This window comes from Desmodus rotundus, chromosome 9 (assembly GCF_022682495.2).
Source record: "Desmodus rotundus isolate HL8 chromosome 9, HLdesRot8A.1, whole genome shotgun sequence".
NCBI classification, from domain to species: domain Eukaryota; kingdom Metazoa; phylum Chordata; class Mammalia; order Chiroptera; family Phyllostomidae; genus Desmodus; species Desmodus rotundus.
Genome location: NC_071395.1, coordinates 79,201,546 through 79,212,424, shown reverse-complemented (window position 1 = coordinate 79,212,424; position 10,879 = coordinate 79,201,546). Strand labels below are relative to the sequence as shown.

Below are 10,879 nucleotides of genomic sequence, written 5' to 3'. Positions count from 1 at the left end.
CTGGTAGGCAAAGGGGACCATCTGAGAGCAGGTCAGAACAGCATTTCAGAAAAGGCATTCTGTCCTGGCCGGGTAGCTCAGCTGGTAGAGCGTTGTCCCGATAGGCCAAGACTGTGGGTCAGGGCACATTCAAGAAGCAATCAATGAATAAATATAAGTAAGTGAAACAACAAATTGAGGTTTCTCTCTCTCCCTCCTGTCCTTTCTCTCTAAAATCAATAAAAACAAAGAAAAAGAAAAAGCACACTGTGTTAGAAAAAGGCATACTACAATCCTCAGCAAGTAGCTCTGTTTCCAGAAAATTGATGGAGAGGTAATAGAGCTTTGGAGTGAAGCAGAATTTGTTCAAATCTTGGCTTTGTCAATTCCTTTGAGCTCTTGAAAAGTTATTCTGCACTTGTGAGCATAAGTTTCTTCCTTTCTAAAATGGAGATACTACCACCAGCACCCACAGATGGCTATACGGAATGAGATAACATTTGTAAAATACTCAGATGATGGGCACTAACATAATGCTAGTTCCTCTTCTCCACCCTCTTTTCCTGGCTACACCTCTTCTCCCTCAGCTGTTCCCAACCCTTTTAAGTCCAGCTTTTTTGAATGGTAAGTTTCTGAAAGGCTTTCTGGCTGGGGTCTCTAACTGGCTCTGCTCTAATCTAACTGAGGATGCACAGGAAGAGATCCTGGGAGATGAATAAGCTGGAGGACAGCCTGTTTGGTGGACTTGAAGAGAAATCAAACTATAGCTGTGGTTAGGCCTTGGTTTTTGGCCTTGGCTTGCTTTTTAAAAGGAACCATTATGAACACACTGAAAAATGTCTGCCTGTTTACCTTCTTCTTAAAGGCTGAAAACTGTTATACACATAAGCCACAATCTCTGAATCATCTCTTCCTGTTTCTACAACCAAGGAAGTCATCATTCATTGTGACATCATGTTCATGGGCGAGGAAAACAGAAGTGATGTCACAACAAAAGAAGTTACTTGGTGTATAATCAGTGCGGGGGGGGGGGGGGGAGGGCAGGGGATGGTTTACAATTTGCAGACAAACTGTAATCCACAGCCTATAATTTGAGGGTTGGCTTCCTCATAATCTGGGTGGAAGCACACCTACTTCCTTTTGTGATACGGAGAATTTAGCTTTTGCATCCCAGAGAAGCTCTCTCAAAGTAGAAACACCATTCTAAAAGACAGTGCTGAGTTATCAAAACTGAGGAAGGGGGAACTAAAGAGTAGGTAATCTGGGGTACTCGTGGGTTCAAATCTCCCCTCCCCCACCACAATACACTTGGCTAAGCCTTTGAATACCAGTGAATTATTTGCCTTGGGGTGAGAGAAATCCTTTTTTCATCAAGCTGGAAAAGCAGCCTGTTTTTTCTTCAGCTACTTTCAGCCATGGATATAGTTGCCACATTCAGGCCACTTACAGGAGGTCTACAAGGAGATCAGACCTCTCCTGTCACTACTGAATGAACATGGCTTAGTAAATTAACACACCGCTTCTGCCCATTTCGGCAGCCCATGTTTGGATTTTAGGCCCTATTGGATTCCAAAGAGTCACCATGAGGAATATGGGTGATTCCAGGGCTGGAAGAGACAAGAAGAAGGGTCGGAAATGCCTTCAAGACCAGGCCATTTTAGCGCTAGAATATCAATCAGCACTGTAGATCCAGCATTCTGAGCAAAGCCCTCAGAAAGCAGCATTACCTTTCGACGAACAGTGCACCGGTGACACATCCACTCCCCAGGAGGCAACATCTCTTCACTCAGTGGAGGGTTACTGTGGGGAAAAGACAAGGGCAAGACTAAGTAACTAACTAACCCTTTGAAGCAGCAGGAAAAGCCTTTTAGCCAAGTCTGGCACAAAGCTGCATGGCCCTCAACTCCTCTTTTGGCTAGTGCTGCAGCACCGCTAGGGCTCTCTCATCCTTCAAAACTCTTACTTGGCATCATTTACAATAACCTGAAGAGTGAGCAACCTTTCCCATATCTTAGAAAGAGAAGCCAAATCAAGAGCTATTATCACTGGGTTTATAGGGAAAGATATAAAGAACTGGTTTGGAACCTTGAGAGTCATTCCTGAACTATGCACCATACTAATAAAATCGCTGATAGGTCCTCCACACTTTTCAGTATGTTAGTGTAAGTCCAAGCTCTTCAACCTGCTGTTCAAAGTCTTCTAAACATGGTCCCATTTCATCTTCCAGGCCCATGTTGAATACCCTTTCCCCCTGGTCAGATCGAACGAAGGCTTGCTATTTCTTCCTCTAGAACACTCTTCCCCTAGAAAGCGATGCCTGTCAAAACCCTATTTATCCTCTAAGGCCTGCTTCGATCAGCCTATGGTAGATTAAAGATGACTGCAAATTCTTTGATACTTCCACCCACAGGTAGTCGTTTTCCTTCTTGAATCGGGTTTGTCTTGTGTCTTGTTTTGACCAACAGAATGCAGCCAGGGTGATAATGTTATTTCCAAGGCTGGGTTCTTAAGAGCCTGTAGATTCCATTTTTACATGCTTGGAATGTTCCATCTCAGAGCCCTGCTGTCATGCTGCGACAGGCCACCAGAGGAGACTTAAGGCATTCCAATTAACGGTTTCTGCCGGACTCTAAGCCAACAGCCAGCGCCACTACTGCTATGTGACTGAGTCATCTTGGACCAAGCCTGCTCAGTCGAGCTTCCACGTGACTGCAGTACCAGGCAACAACATACAGGACAGAAAAACCACTCAGCTGAGCCCAGTCAACCCACAGACTTGTAGGTGATAATAACTAGTATTTGTTTTAAGTCAAGGAGTTTTGGGGTAGTTTGGCATGCAACAATAGATAACTGGGGACAGCCCCTCCATGTGTTCCTCTGGGATTACTTGGACATCCTAGACCCCTGGCTGCATGGTTTTAGTTCACTTTTGGCACTTCTCCTGCTTTCCCCGATGTGACAGTTCTCTTATTTCGTTTATTAGAGGTAGCAAGACAAGGAGTGAATATCTTCCCTCTTTGTATCTTTATAAGAGGTTACACACAGTAGTCACTCAGTAAGTCAATAGTGAACCAAAATTAAAGCTGTGTATTTGCTAGCCTTATGGATTCGCCAGATCATTGATTTCTATTAAAGTCACACTAAGAGCCATATGAGACTATTAAATCCTTGGGACACTTATAACGTCTATACAGCAGTTGTTCTCAAAGTGTAGTCTACAGAGCAGCAGCAGCAGCATCTGGAACTTATTAGAAATACAAGTTCTGAGACCTCACTCCAGGACCTCTGTCTGAATCATAAATTCTGGGGATAGGGCTCAGCAATTTATGTCTAACAAAGCCTCCAGATGATTATGCTCAACACCAAAATTTGAAAACCACTGCTATAAAGAGTAAGACCACATTCATTTATGCTTAAGAAATTCCTAAATTTAGCCCTGGCTGGTATGGCTCAGTGGATTGAGCGCTGGCCTGTGAACCAAAGGATCAGTAGTTCGATACCTAGTCAGGACACATGCCTGGGTTGCAGGCCAGGTCCCTGGTGGGGGGCATGCAAGAGGAAACTACACACTGATGTTTCTCTCTCTTCTCCCTCCCTTCCATTCTCTCTAAAAATAAATAAATAAATCTTAAAAAAAAAAAAAAAAGAAAGAAATTCCTATATTTGCCCTGGCTGGCGTGGCTCAGTGGATTGAGAGCAGGCCTGCGAACCAAAAGGTCACCAATTAGATTCCCAGTCAGGGCACATGCCTGGTTTGCAAGCCATGTCCCCAGTAGGAGGCGCACGAGAGGCGGCCACACATTGATGTCTCTCTCCCTCTTTCTCCCTCCCTCCCCCCCTCTCTAAAAAGAAATAAATAAAATCTTAAAAAAAAAAAAAAAAAAGAAAAGAAAAGAAAGAAAGAAAGGAATTCCTACATTTGGCCCCAGCTGGTATTGCTCAGTGGTTTGAGTGCCAGCCCACGGGCCTGCGGGGTTGCTGGTTTGATTCTCAGTCAGGGCACATGCCTGGGTTGTGGGCCAGGACCCCAGTAGGGGGTGCGTGACAGGCAATCACACACTGATGTTTCTCTCCTACTCTTTCTCCCTCCCTTCCTCGCTCTCTAAAAATAATAAAATCTCTTTAAAAAAAGTCCTATATCTGGCCCTGGAGTTCTCTACTTAGAATGGTAAGGATGAAATTTTTCTTCAAAAATATAAGAAAATACTAAACACTTGAGGGTTGAATATATAAGGACTGTCCTTTAAGTCCCAGGGCTTAATGCTATCCTACTTTACCATTACTACCTAAAACAGCACTGGATTGGCAAACTTTCCTAGCTCCACACTTCCCTGGAGTTTTGAGCATGTATGTATGCCAGGATGCCCAGCAAGCCCTCACAACTCACTGCTCCCTTTCTTCCCTGTTTCCTTGGGGGAATCTGAGGAGGACCCTAATGAGGAAGGAGAAAACTAGAGGCACACTGGCCTGTGGGGATAGATCTTCAAGCTCTGGAGGACCACAGGCAAATGTCACCTGTAAAATCTACCTTTGTTCTCTCCAATGTAAATCTGCATAGGCCACACCCAAACTAATGAAATGCACTCATGTAATTTGCAAAGGCCTACAGACTCTGTTATGCTTCAGCAGCTGTCATATTAAAATTAACTCTGAAAAGGCTGTCACTTCTGATTCTGTTTTTCATCATTTCTTTTCATCTGTCCACTGGCTTTGTACCGAGATATCCTACACCACATATAAAGCAGAGAAGGGCGAGGCAAGGTGGTACAGACTTAGATCTTTTATCAAAATGTGAATGGCGGCATGGCCGCCCTATATGTCTTCCCCAATCTACTCCCAACACTGCTGGCAGGATGATTTATTTAAAACACAGTTCTGATCATATCACTCTCCAAATTAATAAAGCACCATCCATTACAGGATAAAGTTCAAGCTCATCAGTGTTATAGGTTAAGACTCCTGTGGCCAGAACCCTGACCCTTTCAACAGCTCCATTAAGCCCAGTGGCTCCCTACGTAGCCCATACTGTTTCTCAACTGTTCACTTCAGAGCCACTACCCACAACCACAAGAGCTGAGCCTTCCCCTACTCCTTCACTTGGTGGACTGCTCATATTTTGGGGGCTTATGCCAGGTGTTACCTCCAGGAAGACTTACTTCTCAGTCGCCATTCTCCTATGGCACTTGTGTGCCACACTCTATTGAAGCTATATTATGTATCCAAATCCCTTCTCTATGCCTCATTTACCTTTGTACTTCCACACTCTGCACAATGTCTGCCACACAGTAGGTACTCAATAAACCCTTAAAGAACTAGGGAACACTGAAAGAATGGGTTTCTAGGAAGTGAAGGTAACACTTCCAAAGTCATGAGGCAAGGCAATACAATTGGGTAAGTGCTTGTTTTGGTGGTTAATCACACATAAAATTACTTGTTTCCTAAGTCACAAAACAGTAAGACATCAAAATCTGTACTTGCAAACCTACACTTCATACTAAACCAAGCCTGCCTACTCATTTAGATCTCCTTTATTATTTATTTATAAATCCTCACCTGAGGACATGTTTTCATTGATTTTTTTTTTTTGAGAGAGAGGAAGGGGCATTGGGGGGGGGGCATCAATTTGTTGCCTACCGTATGAGCCCCAACTGGGGATCGAACCCACAACCTAGGTATGTGCCCTGACCAGGAACTGAACTGGCATCCCTTCAGTGCACCCAACAATGCTCACAACAACTGAGCCATGTGGCCAAAGCTAAATTTCCCTTAAACAATTTGATTTCTTGTTTCTCTCTCTTAATACAGAGGTGAAATGCTTAAAATTTTTATTTTTTTTAGATTTTATTTATTTTTAGAGAGAGGGGAAGGGAGGGAGAAAGAGAAGGAGAGAAACAGATGTATGAGAGATACATTGATCGGTTGCTTCTCACATGCCCCCAACTGGGCACTCAACCTGCCACCCAGGCAAGTGCCCTGACTGGGAATCAAACCAGCGACCCTTTGGCTTGCAGGTCAACATTCAACCTACTGAGCCCCACCAGCCATGGCTAAAATTTTTATTAAGAGGCTCTCAAAAGTAGCTCCTGATTGGTTTCTAAAGAATCACTTTTAGAGATAAGTTGCAGAACACATATTTTTCAGAATTCTAGATTATGGCCACAGGCTCTTCTTGTCTGTCCTAAAGTGTGGGATATGAAGGCTGTGAGTTTAGGGTTATCTGCAGCAAGAACACTTGAAAGAGTAAGGCCTTGTTGGGATTTTGCTGCTTTCTTAGAGACAGAAATAAATTTGAAAATGTGGTTATCTTGAGAGTAGGCAGTAATATCTAGAGAGACTGAAATATCATCATAGGCATAGCAGGAACACAGGAACTGCCCATCATAATGCTTTCTCATAACGATATTTCCACTTTGCTCCTAGCAATTCCTTTCAAGCAATTTAGAAGGCAGTTTTCAACTCAAAAGGGAGCAGATTCATGAAATGCCTCCAGGAAAGACAGACTGTCGTTGAGGTAAGAGGCTCAGGAACTGGTTCCTGAAAAAGGACGTTTGCAAATGGACTAGTTTTGTTCCGTATCAAATACTGCCAGCAGGGAAAGGGTTCCAGGGAGAAAGGAGACTCTATAGCCTCAGGGGATTCACATACAAATCCTGAGGACTTCTTCACCTCAGCAGCCCATCTTAAAGCTCCTCTCCCCCCAAAAATGATGTACCCATAAGTTTAGTGTGCAACTTTGAAATAGCTACAGGCATACCTCAGAGATACTGTGGGTTCAATTCCAGACCACTGCAATAAAATGAGTGTCACAATAGAGAGAGCCACGCAAATTTTTTGGTCTCCCAGTGCATATAAAAGTTATGTTTACACTATACTGTAGTCTCTTAAATGTGCAATAGCATTGTCTAAAAAACAAACAATATATATATACCTTAATTAAAAATATTTTATTGTTAAAAAATGCTAACCATCATTTCAGCCTTCAGCAAGTTGTTAGGTTTTTGCTGCTGGAGTCTTACCTCCAATTTGTAAAAAACAGTGTCTGTGAAGTACAATAAAACAAGGTATGCCTGTACATAAATGGCAGTCTTTAAAATCATGATATGCCTGTCAAAAAACCTCCAAAACAACAACAATAACAATGACAACAAACCAAAGCTCTGTCCCTGCTCATATATCAATGAAGACAGGGTGCTGAGGACCATTCTCTACTAAAGGAAATCATTGAAAGCTAAAAATAAAAGTCAGGTAGTGCTGAAATTATTCTACCTGAGTTTTCATTGCTCAGCACTGGAAACCATGAGAACACTATAATGAGCCAGTGCTGCTTGTGAGGACAACAAAGCTTCCTAATCACTAAAGCTTAGAAAGAGCACAGTGATAATCTCATTTTACATCTACACAGTGTATTACCGTTTACAAAGTGTTTTCACAGATGCTCTTATTTGATTTTCACCACCCTACTGTGAGAATTAACTCTTATTCCCATCACACAGGTGAGGAAACTGGCTTATATAAAGCCATGGAGCCAGGAAGTAGCAGAATTAGAACCCAAATTAGTTTCTTGGCTCTATCAAATCTTGAGTCCAAACTGGTTTTAAAGAACCATTAGTAATTATTTCTGGGGAACAGCGGAATATCCATCAGGGTATCTTCCTTAACCTCAAGTAGAGCATTTTCTTCTTCATTTTTAAAGATTTGATTTATCCATTTCCAGACAAAGGAAGGGAAGGAGGAAGAGGGAGAGAAACATCAATGTGTAGTTGCCCCTCGTGTGTCCCCACTGGGGACCCAGCCTGCAACCCAGGCATGTGCCCTAGCCTGGGAATCGAACTGGCAACCATTTCATTTGCAGGCCTGCACTCAATCCACTGAGCCACACCAGCCAGGGTTGAGCATTTTCTTCTGTATCAGTCAATATTTACGGACTTCCCACTGCTTACTAACTAATGCCACACAAGAGGTATCATATTGAAGGAGGGACATAAAGCAAACAAACTTATGATCTACCCCATCAAGAAACATAGCCTTTGGGGAGAGAAGATCAAATTCATTTACACACTCAAGTACTTATTGGACATTTATTTTATGCTAGGCAGTATAGTCAGTCAGTGGTGAGATTTCTGACATGGTCCTTGCTCTCAGGGATCACAGGCTAGAGATGTGAAAAGGATAGGTGGCAATGAGACCACATACAAATAACTACAAACTAATTCTTGCCATACAAAACTCAATTGCTCATGGATGCCAAACTCAACAAAAAGCCCCCAAATTTGGTCATTAGGTACCTGAAAGTGACAATGGCCTCTTCTCTACTCTCTTTTTACAATCCAGAGCTATTCAGCAAATGATAATTCAGCCAGTGAGCTTTTATTTATTTATTTTTAGAGAGGGGGAAGGAGGGAGAAAAAGAGGAAGAGAAACATCCATGTGTGGTTGTCTCTTGAGCACCTCTTACTGAGGACCCTGCCCGCAACCCAGGTATGTGCCCTGAGTGGGAATCGAACCAGCGATCCTTTGGTTCACAGGATGGCACTCAATCCACCGAGCCACACCAGCCAGGGCAAGCCAGTGATCTTTTAAAAATGACAAAGTTAAGGATCTCAAGAGAGTAAAAAAGGAAGCAGGTATATTTCTGCCTTTTGAAAAACTACCTGATGAAAGGAAGGTTCTGAGAGTAGGAGACTTTTCCTGGGGATAGATGTTTAAGTCCATCTAGCACACAATAGTATTTGAACCTTTAGATTACTTCTAAGAACTGTCCAAGTCCTGAGAAGGAAGGTGAGTCCTGGAATAGTTGTCTTTGGTATGTGAGCAGGCTTGTCTTAGGAAACTAGTAGCTCTTTAGCCAACAGGCCTCAAAAGAATATGGTTTTTACTACTTTAAGACAGGCACTCTCCTCCACAGCAGAAGAGAGTGCTCTGTGAAGGTGGAGCCCCTTCCCATCTTTACTGCTTGGGGTATTTCCTTCCAGATTACTTGTTTAAAAGCGCTGGACTGCGATTCCTGGCTACAAAATGTCTGTTCATTGCTTTCCAAATTACTTACTTACTTTACTTATTTACTTATTTATTTATTTATAGATTTTATTCACCACAATATTCACTCTTAGAAAGAGGGGAAGGGAAGAGAAAAAGAGGGAGATGAGTTGCCTCTCCAACACACCCCTACCGGGGACCTGCCTGCAATCCAGGCACGTGTCCTGACCAGGAATTGAGCTGGGGACCTTTTGGTTTGAAGGACGATTCACAACCAACTAAGCCATGCCCGCAAGGGCTCTCTGTTTATTTTAACCACTACTTGATCTTAAAAACATTCTGTTAGCTATAAAATAGTTCATAACAATAGAGCTCATCTTCAGAGATCGTACAATTAAAGGATATGTCTCAGAGTTTGACGTGCCTCTCTATGAGGCCTAACAGGGCCTATAAACTGTTAACAGTAGTACCTGTGCACAAACCAATTAGAAAGCTGGTCAAGGACATTGATTTTTCAGAACTAAAACTCCTAAGGCCAACCTCTGCAGTTAAGACTCCACATCTAGACAAATCCAAATAACCCATCTCCACTGCTGATGAGGGCCTCTACATAGGTCCATTGGGAGAGTTATCTAAGAGAAAACCCCAAACACACACCCCTCAGCTAACTGTAAGGCCTGTACTGACAAACCTCTCCATGTCAAATATTCAAAGCCAGGAGCCAGATGATCCCAACTACAGCCAAAAAACAGACCCCAATTTTAAGTTAGAATGCCTCTTTCAGAATTCACTAATGAGGCTGCAGCTCCCCACTGCAGGTGGAAGATACTGGTAGTTGTCATGGTTCTTGGCTCTAATTAAGAGGATCTATTTCAAGCCATACAGTAGCATGGCTGATCCGAGTCTAACCTCACCCATCTCCCTTGCCTATTAATGCATGTGACCCCGTACAACATTAACATTTACTTCAGATTTCGTCCCTGCCAGTGGGACCTGTTGCTCTGCATTAATTATCCATCTAGTGCAGTTTTTCAATATGGAACTGGAAGGGAAAAGGGGGAGGGGAACAAAAGAACAAAGAGAGGAGGGAAGAGGTGGAAGGAGAGAGGGGAATAGGGAAGCAGAAAGACTGCCTTTTATTTCCAAGACCTGTTTTTAACATTGTAACATGCAGATAAAAATGGTGTTTGTGTTCTGGACTTGTTTTAAAAAATATGTTAGGTTACTGGTGTATAGCTTACAAGTACCCATCCAGCTAAGTGACACTGACATTTTAAAACTTGAGTCAAAGGCAGTCAGAGAGACATGAAAATATTACTTAACCAAATTAAAAGCTATGGTGTATGTCTTAGGACAAAAGGAAGCAAGTGGATAAAAAATATTTAAGAAAGAACATACTCCATTTTCTCTTCCTGGACTGACAAAATATTCTATTTAACACAAACACTCAATAGGAAAACGATGTAAACAGTGTATCTGTACAACAACATACCCACAGCCTTCCATTCCGGTTCTCTTCTAAAAGAGGTCAGCTGCATGAACTGGTAGCATCCCTCCTGTCACAACACATCATTCTCCAAGCATCAGATGCTCTCTAGCTATACATGGAAGTTTCAGTTGAAAGAAAATATCAGTTACACTAAGAAAGATCTCACTGGCCCCTAGTATCATCCATATATCACCTCCCTTTTTGGGTGGTGGGATGTTCAGCAAGCAAATAGCACTGAGCAGTTTTGAATTTTAATTTCACAGTTCACAGGTCTCATCCATCTCTCTGAGGTCCACTACCGGACAAAAATCCTACAATTATATTTAATGGCATTGTGCAATATCCATTGCAAAAGACAATGCATGTTCAGAACAGGAGTACTCCCTCAGACTGGCCCTGCTACCCTCAGCTAGCTCAGGAAATGTGTTCGTACTA

At 42.6% G+C, this 10,879-nt stretch overlaps 1 protein-coding gene across 1 annotated transcript in view; it reads right to left on the bottom strand.

The window, feature by feature from the left end:
* The window catches only part of PHF12 (PHD finger protein 12), a 40,884-nt gene that overhangs the window by 16,888 nt on the left and 13,117 nt on the right, over positions 1-10,879 (bottom strand). The window contains exon 3 of the mRNA XM_024565258.4: positions 1,707-1,779. Within this exon, the coding sequence (XP_024421026.1) occupies positions 1,707-1,779 (73 nt within the window). The remainder of the gene's footprint in view (positions 1-1,706; positions 1,780-10,879) is intronic.